Consider the following 15,706-nt stretch of genomic DNA (forward strand, 5'->3'; position numbering starts at 1 on the left):
ATTCAGGGCCTTACCATCAAAGCAAAATAATATGTACAGTACCCATGATGCTTCATTTACATTACAATGAAAATGTAAGCAAAGTAGGAGGTGAAAACATGGCAACCTTCTAAAAAGATAAGCTTCTATTGCTGATACAGTCTTTTAAAATCAACAAAGGCCCTCTGCCTGCAAAAACGTATGCATATACTTAACTTTACTCGCCTGAGTTGTTCCATTGATTTCAGTGTAAATGTTTGTAGGACTGAGAGTGGGTGGTGTCACAGTTTTAACTTTTGTGTTAAAACCAAATTTGAATTTCTTAAACTATATTGAGTTCTTTAAGCCTTCCTAAGAGATATTACTGACGTTCATTTAGGTTAATATTATTTGAGTGGCAATAAATATTCTTTTTGTAAATTCCATTCCTTCTGAAAACAATTTCAAATTAATATGCAGTTCTTTTCTACAGATTTTTTTTATCTTTTTAAATAAGGTCCGTTATAAAGTGCATTTCTGTCTATTATCCTTAGGTACTTATATGGCTCTTGTTACCATAGTACTTCACAATCTTTAATGTACTTATCCTCACAACTCCCCTGGGAGGTAGGAAACAATCATTTTGCAGATGGGGAACTGAGACTAGATGCCAGATTTTTAGGCACCTAAAGATGCAGATGAAGTGGGTTTTAGCCCATGAAAGCTTATGCCTAAATACATTGGTTAGTCTCTAAGGTGCCACAAGTACTCCTCATTGTTTTTGCAGATTTTTAATGGTAATTAGGTACCTAGTGGGACTTACAAAGTTTCCTAGGTGTCTAACTGCCATTGAGTGCCTGACTCCCTAAGAGGTTTTGAAAATCCCACTAGGTACCTATCTGCAAATTTAGATGCCTAAATATCTGGCCCTGAGTGATTTGTCCAAGGTCACACAGGGACATCTGTGGTGAAACAGGGAACAGAACTGCATTATTTTGAGCCCCAGGCTACTGCCTGAACCACTGCACCATCCTTTCTTTCCACTTAATAATTTGCTGCATTATTTTTCAGAATGCCCGTTCCAGTACTTAATTGAAACATTAAATGACAATCCAGAGAAGAAGTTCTACAATATCGCTAAACTTGGGGGCACCAAGTATGGTAATACTACTTTTTAATAGCTTTTTAGAAGTATGGTTCCACTAGTAAATATGCACCAGTTATATGATGTAGGAGGAGTGACTACATTGTCTTTAGTAGGTTTGTATGAAAGCGTATAATTTTACCTTAAACATGCTGATTTTTTAAGTTGATTAATAATTTGCTTTAAGTGAGATAAAAGGAATGATACTTTTCCCTTAGTAGAAAAGTTTGGTTAAGCGAGGGATACTTCTTGGCCTTTTGTAGGCATAATACTTAATATAGTAATAAAAAAAATTTCCATTACAGAAAATAATCATGTCTGTTATGGAATTAACAAGCGGTGACAAAAACATAAACTCTGTGTTACCTCACATGTAAATAAATGTTTTTACAGAAATGTATTCATGGTGGTCACATACATGCAGAAGAATTATGCATCATTGACTCATTTACTCTAATGACAATCTCATATTTCTTTGAGGATTTCCTTGTGTCACGGTTTAGGGCCAAAAGCGTCTGTATTTCCATGCATGGTCCAACAAGGGTACCTGCTGCCAGGTTTCTGGCTCCCTCACTGTTGTCTTTCCTGGGTGGAGACCCACCTCTTTCTCCCTCCTGACTGGGTATTTCCTGCCTGAAAAGTTCCTTGATTATACTGTGAATTCAACATCAAAGTCAGACTGCCTGCTTTGCCTTTTTTCTCAGAGATGGTTAACAGTGCAGTTGCCACCATCATACGTTACTAAACAGCAAGAATATTTATTCTTTGGGTATAAACATTACAGAGAAAACATTAAAGAAATAAAAGAACCTACATGCATGCTAATAAGCTTACCAGAGATCAGCCCAGCTGTCTTTAGTATGAGCTCTGGCAAGTGAGTCCTTCAGCACCCCTCCAAAGAGGTTTCTTTTGTGGTCACAAGTTCATAACAGCCTTAGCTCAAAACTAGTGCACACGTGAAGAATTTAGGCCCTCTTTATACAGTTTGGAGGTATTTGAACTGAAGTAGACAATCAGTAGACAATTGGTTTCTCTCCCTAGGGCTTAGCTTCAAAAGGATGGATTCATAGTGGGTTATTTGCATTCTTCTGACCCCCCACCCCAAGTATTTGGTAGGAAATCCACTTCACGTGTATTGTTCCAAAAAGTCCTTTGAAGTTCCTAATATCTCCCAGAGATTGCACTAATCCTTCCACCTCCTAAAGAATTTCCATACAATTCCACGATAGTGCACAAACAGCATTTTCAATACAGTGGATCCCAAAGGTGTTAAATGTAGTTCAGTAAGGTTTAATTCCATAAGATTTGCCCATGATATTCAGGGGGCCGTTTAGGGATCTGGGGCAAAAATCTGTCTGGGGATTGGTCCTGCTTTGAGCAGGGGGTTGGACTAGATGACCTCCTGAGGTCCCTTCCAACCCTGATATTCTATGTCTAAGTGTCACATCTTGATTTTAATTTTTTGGGTGAACTTGGTGTTCATGAAAATGATGAAACCAGCTAGAGCCAGACAGACCTTATGAAAGTTTTCTTACAGAGTTCTTCAAATACACCTTTGTCCTGACACGCAGTTGACTTCTCTCTCACAAGGCTGTTCATCTAATAAGTAGAAAACTACACATACATCACTTGGGTTTCATGCATTTTGTGGAGTGAACTTTGTCAGGGGAGTGGGCTTCGTCCAAATAGTCTTGGTTGCTGATGACTTTCCTAAAACCCAGTTCTGTTCAGTAGGACTACTGCTGCTAATAATTCACTTTCTGTCTGAATGCTTTGGAAAGCTATGAGGAGCAGCAGAAATCACTGGAGCAATTTAGGGCAAAGGACTGTGTAAATGGAGACTGTGGAGGAGTAGACTAATAGTGACGCTCTCCAACAGTCAGAGTGTTGAGCTGGGAGAGGGAGAAGGAGATGTGCCTTCAGAGTTATCAAACACGCATTAAAAAAGCCAGAGACTGTTATGAAAGATAGAATTCCAAAGCCGAGCCCCGAGACAACATTCTGGTAGGAATCCTAGCACCTGCATCTTACCGGTCATCCATCCTGGATCTCCTTTGTGACTCCTCTGTCCTGCAGTTTAAAAGTTCAATTGATTTCTTTGGTTCCAAAATGCTATAGAGAGTCTGATTGTCTTAATATTTAAAGTGGGAGCAGAGGTATTCAATTATGAAAAAAAAATGTAGCTAGGTGACTGAGACTGAAAAACCTTTTCTGGACAGCTCTTGAACGAACACACACACACTGTGTGTGGGGGGGGGGCGGGGGTAGTGTATTGAAATGCCTTTATTCTTCATTAAAGGGAAGAACACAACTGACAGGGATATAAGATCATTTTGTTCTGGTAGTTTGAATATTAAACACACTTAGTGCTGACATTACACCACATTTATTTTAATCAGATTTCTGTACAATTTGCTTTTCATATGAATCATTTAATTAGAGAATTACAGTGACTGCCTTGAAAAATGTATCTAATGTAGCATAAGCCACCAAACCCTGAAGCAATAGTTTGTAGGCAAAGTCCACGGACTTGGTTGGAACTGCCATTTCATCTGTTTGTTAACATTCAGATCTGAGCTTTGGTCTCTAGAGCTGAAACACTAGTATGTGAACCTGTTTGACCAGTTACCTAGCATCCTTTATATTTCCCCCTATTACTGTACTCTCATTTGACCACCTGAATTATTGCTGAATGGAATGATGTTTGTGAGCGAATGACTGATCGTACCTAATTTAGTACCTAAGAGCTCCTTTACTGCCTTCATTGGTGACTGGTAGCCCTTTCTTTTTTTTTTAATGTCTTCCCCGCCCCCCCCCCCCCGTGTTTTCTCTTCCTTGAAAGTTTCTCCCAATTTTTACTTTGCTTTACTTTACTTTTTTACTTTATATTAATCAGTTTAGGTCTAGATTTCTCCCACTTTTCGAGCCCACACTGAGATTATTTCTTGTCTTACTGTCACCTTCTGTGAACGAAGGGGAAACTGCACATAGCAATCCATATTCTGGCATTAAATTCACTCTATACATGGAGTATCATTGCTTCACTGTTCAATCAAGCCATTATTCTCTTCCATTCAAATCCTCCTTGAAAACTCACCTCTTCTGTAGTGCCTACAATAAGTGACTCACTATTCAGTGTTTGTTTTATATATTTAAAAACAAAATCCCCAACCCTCCCAGATGTGCAGACTCCTAATCATACTGTTTTAGCCCTCATCCTAACTTGACTGTTTGTCACCCTCACATATTTTGGTCCATCTCTAATAATGTCCTGACCCTGCAATGAGCTTTGTATGATTGGACCTCTTCACTTGGGTGGTATCCCATTGACTTCTGTGGGGCTCTGCCTGGATTGACAAATTCAAAGATCATTTTTGGATCAAGGCCATTTTTTTCATAAGCTTTTATACTAAGGACCAGGTCCTCCTCTCTTCCATGAAACATTGTTGCACCCTTCTGAGTGCTATAAAATAATAATAGAGAACAAATGCACATTGATTGTTTTAGTGTTTCCTTGTAACTGAATTGTATTCTTGTGCTCTGGGCTTGGAATGAATTTCACTGCATGATTTGTCAAATCTCTTTAGTATAGTAAGGTGCTATTTGTTAAAACATATATAGGTTAAAAGTGTTTCTTTGATTAATTCATTTACTTTCCCGTAACCAGATATTCTGCCTTATTCCATACGGGTACTGTTGGAAACTGCTGTCCGTAACTGTGATGGCTTCTTAGTAAAAAAGGAAGATGCTATGAATATTTTAGACTGGAAAACAAAACAGAATAATGTTGAAGTGCCCTTCTATCCTGCCAGAGTTCTTCTTCAAGACTTTACGTATGTGAAATATTTTCTTTTTTTATTACATTTTTCTAACAAAGTTTTCGAAATCTGTCTTGGTTCACCATGCTCAGTGAGGTTACTAATCTTTTCTCAGGGCTGAAAACAAAATGAGGTGGCCCTTGTGAAGTTTAAGCATTCCATTAGTGAATGGAAATCCATTGTTTTTGTTTGTTAGTGCACTTTCAGTGATGTTCCTACAATGTAAATAAAGCCTCTGATCCTGCAAGTTGGTCCAAGAAGGCAGATGTGTGTGCCCACATGGAACTTTGCTGGTACTCCATATGGGTGAAGGTTTCTGTCTGCATGGAGTAACTTGCAGAGTAAGGGCCACAGAACCAGCTTGGTGGCACTTTAACTGTAGCAGGATTGTGTGATGGTGCAATGAAATATTTAGAAATCTTACTTGTGATAACCCACTTGTTTTACTGGTGCATATAAGTCTACTGAAGTCAATGGGACTACATACATGAATAAGAAAAGCAAGATTTGTCCATTAGAATGTTACCTATGGATTATTGAGATTTGTGGATGTGAGGTGGCTAAAAGGGTTATCCTTAAGCAGCTACAGAATATTAAACTAAGCACATTTAATTTTGCCAAGCTAGGCAGTCATTTATTTGCCAAGAAGCCATGCAGAATAGAGAAGAACTCTGTGTAAGCTCAAAAGCTCATCTCTCTTACAAACAGAAGCTGGTCCAATAAGAGATATTAGTTCACCCAACTTATCTCTCTAAGAAATATCCTAGTAATATAAAAATATATGGAAGTGATTTAAGTGTTTAGTTAACAAATCAAATCATAAGACTTTCATAAAATTTCAGTTTATATCAGTATTCTTTTCCTTTCCTTTAGTTTTATATGTTGTCCTTAGAGTGTTTTTTATCTGTAAAATGGGATAATAGTATTTAACCACTTTTGTAATGTGCCTTTCGATCCTGAAATGAATACTGCTATAATATAAGTGAAAAACACAAATTGGAAAATAGTAGTAGAATATATAGCATATGCATTCATTTGTATAGCAAAGTGGTGGTGTACAGCTACCATACATCCAGAAGTGGCCATTATGCTAAGGTTTCCTCACAGTTCAGGAGCATAACAAGACAAAAGGGCAAATAGCAAATGTAATCAGTTGGCCAAGGAATGTGCATATTCCTATTTGACACAGTTTTGAAATGTGTTGGGTGGTTATGCTTGGGCTTAGGATGACGCGCAGTTTTTATTTAGATATATTTAAACAAACCCAGCACACGAATCCTTAATATTCCTTAAAACATGTTAGACAAAGTAAAACAAGCATTACGAGATGGTATTCAAATAGGCTGCTATGGAGGGTGAATTAAAAACAAGCTTCTACAGTTTATTTTAGAGAATTGTCATTGCATCATAATACATGTAAAGTGCTATTTCTTTGTTGTTCTTTTGTTAGTGGAATTCCTGCAATGGTGGATTTTGCCGCCATGAGGGAAGCAGTGAAAAATCTTGGAGGAGATCCTATGAAAGTCCATCCTGCCTGCCCTACTGATCTCACTGTTGACTATTCTTTGCAGATTGACTTCAGTAAATGGTATTTAATCTACATAATCCAGTTCTGTTTAATGATTAAATTTCAGGGGGTGGTCAGTGTTCTCAATTGTGCTTTGTTCACTGCTCCTTTGGTAGCATAGAGGAAGCCCATGCAACCATTATGGAGTTACTATGTAATAATTCACAAATATCATATGCTCTATACATTTGATGTAAGGGGGTTTGCTATATGATTTTAAAGTGAATTCAGGCAGGGGTCAGTTGCATATATGTAAGAAAGAAGACAATAGTCTGAGAGAACCACTCATTTACCCGCATTTGAGGGACAATATTAGACCCATTTGCTTCTAACCCCCTCTCAAACCCATATCGTGTTCCATGGACCCGTTACAATCATAGATTGTAGATGCATGGAAACCTAAGACAAAGGGCTTCTTGGGGATAAAAGACATTCTCAAGCTGTGAGGACAGTAGTTGTCAGGGGCTGTTCAGGAGCAAAAGGCTGACAGACACATCCCTAAGGAGGACCTCTGAAGCCATTGGACCTTTTTAAGCTTCCAAGTGATGGTTAAGTTTAAACAGTACTTTGTTTTAAGAACATAAGGATGGCCATAATGGGTCAGACCAATGGTCCATCTAGCCCAGTATCCTGTCTTCTGGCAGTGGCCAATGCCAGGTGCTTCAGAGGAAATGATCAGAACAGGTGATCATCAAGTGATCCATCCCCTGTCGCCCATTCCCAGCTTCTGGCAAACACAGAGGCTAGGGATGCTTCAGAGCATGACTTTGCATCCCTGTCCATCCTGACTAATAGCCATTGATGACCCTCTTCTCTATGAACTTACCTAGTTCGTTTTTGAACCGTGTTACAGTCTTGGCCTTCACAACATCCTATGGCAAAGAGTTTCACAGGTTGACACTGCATTATATGAAGAAATACTGTCTGATCCCTCAGAAAGCTGTCTGGTCCCTATATTGGCTGCAGGTCATACCTCTTGAAGGGCAGACCCCAGTTGGGCCTGCTGAAAAATCACACTGGTACGCTGGGCTGTAGCCCAAGACCAGTCTGAGATTGGCAGAATCGCAAAATCCCAGCCCAGGCAGCTAGAGGCATAAGACCTCATACCTGAGGAGGTGCATGCAGAGAGACTAGAAAAGGGGTCAGAGGCAGTGATGTCATGAGATTGTGTCTGGAAGTTTTGACAGCATGGAAAAGAAAAGCTTTAAATTACACTTACCTTTTGCCTCACTCATGTAACAGTATGTCTACATAGCAAAAGCTGTGCATGTGCTAGCCTACTCAAGCTAGCTTGAATCCAACTAGCATGACTAACAATAGTGGGGAAGACATCACCATGAGGGATAGTAAGCAGAGTATGTACCATGGGGCTGTGCCAAGCTTGTGCTACCCATGCAGAAGTCTGTACTGCACTGTCTTCACTGCTTTTGTTACTCTGCTAGATGGAGTGAAGCTAGCTGGGGTAAGCTAGCCCATGCACAGATTATGTTGTGTAGACATACCTATGTGATTACAGCTCCTTTTCTTCTTTCAAAGCATGTAGCCTCCCAAAGGGCATATTGACCGGTCTAAACTGGTTAATAGTGATTTCAGTCTCTGGTGAATTGAAAAAGTTCAGAACTGCTGTGAAAGACAGTCTTGTGCACATTTGGTTTTTGGTTGGACCTTTTAAATACATACACAACTCCAATTTTGGCAATAGTAATTTAGAAGAATGAAAAGCAAGTAAGTACAGTAGGACCAAGTTAACCGAGCCTCTATTATCCAGCTCTCGGTATTAACCAAATCACCAGCCATCCCAGGCTGACAGTAGCTGGGCTCGGGGTCAGCCCCAGGTGGCTGGGACTCCTGCTGTCAGCCTGAGCCCCAGCTACCTGGGGCTGACAGCCCGAGCCCTAGCCACCCATTCTCCAGTTTATCCAGGTTTTTGGTTATCCGATCTGCCTGCGGTCCCAATTAGACCAGATAATTGGGGCTCCACAGTATAGCTGTGAAATTGAGATTATTTTGTGATATTGCTTCTCCAGCAGACCAGTTCTCTTTTTAACCCTTCCTTGTGTTTGAAGGGAAAAGCCCAAATTGTGATTAGTTGAGTCTGAAATTATCAGAAAGGCCAAATGTTGGCAGGAGATCTCAACGTGCTGCTTTCTACTGATATATCCAGTTCCACTAGTTCACTGTTGGAAAGTCCACAGAAGTCAGTCAGCATCTGCTAAAGTGTGATATGAGGCCCTTCCCCAAGATGCTGCATCTGCTGCGTCTGCATTGCTTCCAATTCTCGCTAGCCGAGGGATTATGAACTGAGCTTAGATTCAGACAAAATGCCCTGTGAGGTGGTATGGTATCCTGCCACTAGACAATGGAAATGTGTTCTTTTTATTTTAGAGCAGCAGAAACATTGATAGCCCTGTTTTTCAATGTGGCAAATTATTGAATGTAACCATTAGAGGTAAAAAGTCAATCATCTTTCACAGTGGGTTTTTTCAGTGTGTTCATGTTAAGGTTGAGTGTAGTGTAGAGTGTACTATGGTAAACATGTAGGTGGTTTTAAAAATGTTTACCTACAGTGTTTTATGTATGTACTTATATTATTTTCTTGAGCCTGAAGTATAATAATTTTATATTTGTAGTAATAAAATTTGTTTATTGCTTGAGCCCTTATTTCCAAAACACAATTAAATATAAAATATCACAACTGCTTCCTTGAGTAAACTGTAGCAAGAGACAATTCCCCAGGGATCTAACAAATGTCGACAGTGCTGCAATAGAGAGTAAAACCAAACACAATCCCCAACCCTTCCCTGGGACAAGACTTTCGTCACATCCCTTCCCTTCAGACCTTGAGTAAACAGTGCAAGGACCATCTGTGTCCTGTTAATAAATGTGGTGTTTGGCAGACCAATCAGGTGAGTAAGTAGTTTATATGGCAGATAATACAGTTCCTTTTAGAAAAGCTAAAGGTCAGTACAATTTATTTTTGTGTGGTCACCATGCTGTATTCTTTGGTTAACTAAACTTACCCAGTGACACTTTACTTTGCACCAGGGTTGTAATAAAATAGTGACCTTTTAGATACAGTTGGTCGTTTGTTGGGGGTATTTTTTCAGTAGGAAAATGTTTTTATGCGCTTGTTTCATTTTCTGTTTACAATGACAGTGCAATACAGAATGCTCCGAATCCTGGAGGTGGTGACTTACAGAGGCCGTTGGCAAAGGTTTCTCCACATAAAGCGCAGCCTCGGAAGGTACCTTGCAGGGGCCAGACTGGCTGCAAAGGGCCATGTGATGCTGGAGATTCAAGTGGTAACTCAGGAAAATTTTCTGCGCAGATTGAGAATACTCCTATCCTCTGTCCATTTCATCTTCAACCAGTGCCTGAGTATGAAATGCTTTTATTGCTAACATTTAATTGTCAAATCCTTCTTTTGCTGGAGGGAATTATGGTTGTGTTTTACCGACTGGAATGCAGGCCCTTTTTGTGTGCTGTCTCCTAGTTCAGCACTTCCTTTTAGTTTGCAGTGCTTTTGGTTTAAATTTAAGGTTGAGCAGAACAATTGTACCATGCTATCAAATGATGCAGGCTTGTCCCCAGAGCAACAGTACAGCTTTTAAAGTGTTTGCCTGCCTTGTGAAAGCCTGTTGGCTAATTATAGCTAGCTTTTTGGAGTTAATTGTAAAATTTAAATATTGCCTTCAAAATAGAAAAAAGTAAGCTGTCTGTCCTCCACAAAGTAGGCAGTGTGCCTTAAGCTGCACTGAAGGAGCCTCTTGGTTGTCATCCAGAATGCCTGCAACAGCTGACAGAGATGCAGAAAGGCATATTTAGCATAGAGCAGCATCTCCGTCCACTCCACCCAGAAACAGGCCTGAGCATTTAGGATGATGTCTAACACCACAGGTGTTTGAACTGACCTAAAACAGGAGAAGAACTTAGGTAAAGCATTCTGTAGAGGGTCATTTATCTGGTGGTTGATTGTCTTTTTAAATTTGAGCTGGAGACTTGCCTCATTTCCTTGTAAGGGCAGTGATACATAGGAACAGTGCTCTATAAATTAGTTAATGTAATAAGGCACAGCTGAAACTTTGGTTTAAATCTGAAAGTCCCTATTGTTTTATATTTCATATAAATGATTTACAGAAGGTTTAAACTCCTTTCTTTCCTGATAAGAATTGGACATCCCCATACTAGCTAAGAAAGCAGTCTATATATCATCCCCCAGGCCACAAATAACCTCTAATCCATCTGTCACTTGAGTTGAAATGCAGCATTACATCTTGGCTGTATGTGACACCCCACAAAGGCCTCATCTGCTTGCCTTTTCCCAAGATTCATTTATTTATAGGTCCTTTTGCAGCACTCAATCTATGACAATTACATGCAATAACCCTCATCTTTCAACTGCCACCTAGCTTCTCTGATAGATTGGCTAGATCTGTCTTTCTGTGGCTGACATATCTAGAATTTCAATGCTATATCAAAGAGGAGACCCACAACAATACAGTATTTGGATTGTGTTGCAATTTTAAAAATATATATATATATATATATATTTCAATCTCTTTTGCTTTTTCCAGACAGAAACAGAAATGTGATGAGAAAAGTTAAATGTTTTCTGCAATCTGGATGTTGCTGATACCAGTACACCCTTTTCTACCAGCAGTGGCATTCATTAAGCTGCAATTTGAGTGATGACTGTCCCTTAGACCTTTGTAAAACAATACACCATATGACCTTCCTCTATTGCAGAAGAGAAAGGGGGAAAGGTCATGATGTAAAATGCAGCCCTAAAATATAATTTAGAGAAGGGCTTTTATTACTTTCTCTCACAAAAAAGCTCCCAGAGAAGCAGTAGCTATAAAAACACAATCCAGCAACGAATTTCACTCATTTAATAAAATGATGCTTTTCATTACAAACACAGGAAAGTTAGTCATCTGCGTTTATGTTTAGACACTGTGGTGGTGAGCGCCTATATATAAGTAAATTAATACAGTTCCTGGAAGACATTTACAAATAAATTATACGGTATCTTATTGGTGTTCTAGTCAGCAGTTAGAGGACCAGAGTTGAAAATGAGCAATTCTCTTGCCAGCAATAACATAAATCAGACACCTTATTTCTTTCCCAACATCAAATTGCTTGAGGTAAGCAACTCCTACGAATATCACTTAGAAGTACCTTCCTTGTTTGACAGTTATTGTAGTCCCTCACACGCTGGGAAGGTATCTTTTTCTGATGAGTGTTTTTTGAGGTTACTTGCTTCAGGCAAATTAGAGCTAAAAACTCTCATTTATGCTGTGTGTGATGAGAAGACCAGTCCCTTTCTCTGCTGTTTTCAGAGGGCATCTTCTCCTTTCCTCACTTCCTTGTTTGGAAGAAATTGCCTCAGTCGTGTCTAAAAGGATTTAAAAGAATGCTGCTATTTGCAGCGATGAATGAGCGGTCCAGCAAATAGAAGCAAAAAGCAAATCTCATTGTTTATCATTCAAAACATGCCATTGTTTATCAATTAATTTTAATTAATTTCTAGGCCTGAAACAGTGTTAAAAAACCAAGAGGTGGAATTTGGCAGAAATAGAGAGAGGCTTCAGTTTTTTAAGGTATGCCATTTTTTTCTACAGCCCTCTTATTATATTTTTTCATTTGATTTGATGTTTTGTCAAGCTTTCAAATGGCCGTGGCAGTTCATGATGGTAGAGGGGGATTTATTATATCACTTTCAAAATGTCAGGTTTTCAAGTCAGAATTTTTGAGTGTATATTAGTACAGCTGATTAGTGCATAACATGATGATACAATTTTTTGGAAGAATGCCCAAGTAATTAATGACTCTTAGGCATTGTAGAGCCCTAATTAAAATGTGTGTGGGTTTTTTAAAGGAGGAAGGGTACAAAATATTAATAGAAATAGTAAATAAGCTAATATTAACTGAAATACTGGATTTATTTGGATTTAAACTTCTCCCAAGTGTTTGTAACCCAAATATCAATAGTATGGTGTTCAAAGTTGAGAACCGGAAGTGATGCTAACTGGAAACAAAAGTGAAACTGACCAGACACTAAGGACTTGATACTTTGAGGTGCAAAACATCCTAAATTTCCATTGAAATGAAAGTGTGTTGAGAGCTCTCAGCACCTCAGAATTATCTGCTGCAGATTATCTGTCTGCATCTCTGCAGGTTAACTGCTTTATCAGTCCAAAAGTGTTTGCATCTAAAGTGTCATAGGAATGTTTAGCAGGTAGACAATAGAGCCCATATACTTAAAAGTTGGTACTGTCTATTGAATCAACAATCATCAGCCTTAAGAGGATTGGAAAGAGGTGCCATATATGAGAGATTTTAAAGCCTAAATACAGCTGAGTTTCGCACCAGTCTTATCCCTAGACAAAGCCCTGATCCTGGAAATCTCTGTTTAAGCCAATAGTCCCATTTAAATCAGTGGGACTACTTCTGAATGGGATTTGGGTACAAGTCATTGCCACTCTGATAACCAGCTAGCAGTTGTGGTGGGGTTGTTTTACTGATGTAAGTCATTTCTCCCTTCCTCTGATTCAGTGTGTTTCTGTAGTGCTTGCTGCTAGCCTAGGAACTTGTGACCTGAACTCTGATAACTATAAGGCAGCATGATGTGCTGCTATTCAATCAACAGACAGGATACCTAACTATGTATGTTGCTGATTGGCTAGGGCATTTTTCTTCTGTAATACCATTACATATAATTACAGTAAAAGCTGTTGTATCCAGCACTTAACCAAGCAGAAAGCTCTATAAACTGGCATTTCTGATCTTCATTGAAATTCTGGTTTATAGTCCGGTTGGCATGGGGCTGGTGCACAGGAAGGGGTGCGGAGTATGGGCTTTGGGGGAGGGAGTTTGGGTGCAGGAGGGCATTCAGGGCAGTGGGTTGGGGTGCAGGCATGTCAGATCTGGGGGGATGGTCACCTTGGGTGGCTTCCCCCAAGCGGCAACTTTTCCTGGCTATTCCTAGGTGGAGGTGCAGCAGGCAGCTCCGCACTCTGCCCCGCACCGAGCGCTAGCTCCACAGCTCCTGTTGGCTGGGAACCGCAGCCAATGGGAGCTGCTGGGCCGGCGCCTGCGGGCGGAGGCAGTGGGCAGAACTACCTGTTGAGCCTCCGCCTAGGAGCAGCCAGGACAGGTCGCCACTTGCGGGGAGCCGCCCAAGGTGACCGCCCCCCCCAGATCCAGCACCCCGTACCCCAACCTGCTGCCCCAAGCCCCCTCCCGCATCCAAACTCCCTCCTTCTTAGTTAACCCATATTTTTCACTTACCGGCACCCCTTATTTCCCCAACATGCTTGATAAAACAGCTTTTAGTGTAATTTAACACATAACCAACTAAGAAAGAAAGAAATTAACAATTAAAGTGCAGTTCTACTCTGAAAAGTAACTCTGAAAATTGGGTTTCCATGTTTGTGATCTGAGTTTACAAGTAAACAGGTGACATTGTAAACAAGAAGCAGGCAGCATTATTTCCTGAAAATGTAAACAAACTTGTTTGTCTTCACGATTGGCTGATCAAGAAGTAGGACTAAGGGGATTTGTAGTCTCTAAAGTTTTACATTGTTTTGTTCTTGAGTGCAGTTATGTCACAAAAAATTCTACATTTGTAAGTTGCACTTTTATGATAGAGATTGCACTACAGTACTTGTATGAGGTGAATTGAAAAATACTATTTATCATTTTTAGAGTGCAAATATTTGTAATAAAAATGATATAAAGTGAGCACTGTACACTTTGTATTCTGTGTTGTAACTGAAATCAGTATATTTGAAAATGTAGAAAACATCAAAAAAATATTTAAATGGCATTCTATTAACCGCACGATTAATCACGAATAATGTTTTTAATCGCTTGACAGCCCTAGTAAAAAGATGTTTTTCTAAGTGTCAGCTTTGCAATCTCAGCCAAGTTTGTGAGAATTAATCTGTATTTTTTGCAATCTCATAAAACATAATCCATACCAATGGTTCTGCTGGCCAAGTATTACCCTTGGTTACACTTGTGCTTTCCCATTGTCTCAGTTCAGTGACATCTGTTTGAGCCCATTGCTTTCATTAGGTTTGTATATATGTGATTATGAATTTAGTAAATAATTTTGTTGATGAACAGGAAGGAATAGAATCCAACTCATTCTCTCATAGCTGTAATGGCTTTGCAGTACTAACAGGGGGAATGAAAACCAAAGCCAGGAATATCAGAAGAGGTGTGTCTATATACCCACAGGAAGCAGATGTGTGGATTTTTACATAGTCACTTTTCAGAGTAGAACCATGTATAAATGCTGAAATTGCGTATATCCCAATTTACTTGAACAGCCAATTGTATGTGAAGAGCAAGTACGATGATGTTCATTTTTTTTATTCTTTATTATGTGTTCTTTAAAGGTATGTGGCTTTATGTCACTAAACAGAGTTTAGCACACCTTCTTTACAAATGCAAAACATCCTGGTTGATTTAAATATAACACAATAACCTTTTTTTATTCTCTCTCAAAAAAAAATATAGTGGGGTTCAAAGGTTTTTAGGAATGTTGCTGTAATTCCACCTGGAACAGGAATGGCACACCAAATGAACTTGGAATATTTGTCAAGAGTTGTTTTTGAAGTTAAAGATTTCCTATATCCCGACAGTGTAGTTGGCACAGATTCTCATACAACTATGGTAAATGGTTTGGGGATCTTGGGATGGGGTAAGTATTTGGTACATGACTTGATAATTTCAATTGCATTTGTAAGGTTTTTTTTTTTTTTACTATCTAAAATAATTACTATTTAATACTTTTTTCATATTGGATATTTCTATGTTTCAAGCCTAACAGCATTTCAGAACTTGAAATTTTATTTAGGGGAAACATATTTTGAAGATAGAGTTTCATGACATACAAATAATGGACTGAAATTGTTTGCAGTTCTTCTAAAAGAAACTAGAAAGATTCTATATAGTAAGGCCAGTTTCATTCCCAGGATAATAGTGATTCACAACGTAAACAGTTGGATTTTTAAGACATTTATATAATGCATAGATGAGCGTTTTGATGTTGTCACTGGAAATCAGTCAAGAACTGTGTATCCTGAGAAGGGATTTGAAGGAAATCATAATATTGCAAAGCTCTTGTTACTGTAGTTAGACGCACATTGGCATGGCAGTGTGGGGAAGCTTTCATGGCTGTTGTCCATGCTGCATGTGTTCTCTGGATGA

The 15,706-nt window shown here is 39.2% G+C and overlaps 1 protein-coding gene across 3 annotated transcripts in view; it reads left to right on the plus strand.

Moving 5' to 3' along the window:
• Positions 1 to 15,706, plus strand: part of IREB2 (iron responsive element binding protein 2) — a 37,188-nt gene that overhangs the window by 1,456 nt on the left and 20,026 nt on the right. For all 3 annotated transcript variants that reach the window (XM_039491010.1, XM_039491009.1, XM_039491011.1), the window contains exons 2-7: positions 1,030 to 1,119; positions 4,770 to 4,935; positions 6,371 to 6,508; positions 9,644 to 9,865; positions 12,018 to 12,087; positions 15,014 to 15,197. In XM_039491010.1, coding sequence (XP_039346944.1) covers positions 1,030 to 1,119; positions 4,770 to 4,935; positions 6,371 to 6,508; positions 9,644 to 9,865; positions 12,018 to 12,087; positions 15,014 to 15,197 — 870 coding nt within the window. The remainder of the gene's footprint in view (positions 1 to 1,029; positions 1,120 to 4,769; positions 4,936 to 6,370; positions 6,509 to 9,643; positions 9,866 to 12,017; positions 12,088 to 15,013; positions 15,198 to 15,706) is intronic.

This window comes from Mauremys reevesii, linkage group 10, assembly GCF_016161935.1.
Source record: "Mauremys reevesii isolate NIE-2019 linkage group 10, ASM1616193v1, whole genome shotgun sequence".
In the NCBI taxonomy this organism is placed as follows: Eukaryota; Metazoa; Chordata; order Testudines; family Geoemydidae; genus Mauremys; species Mauremys reevesii.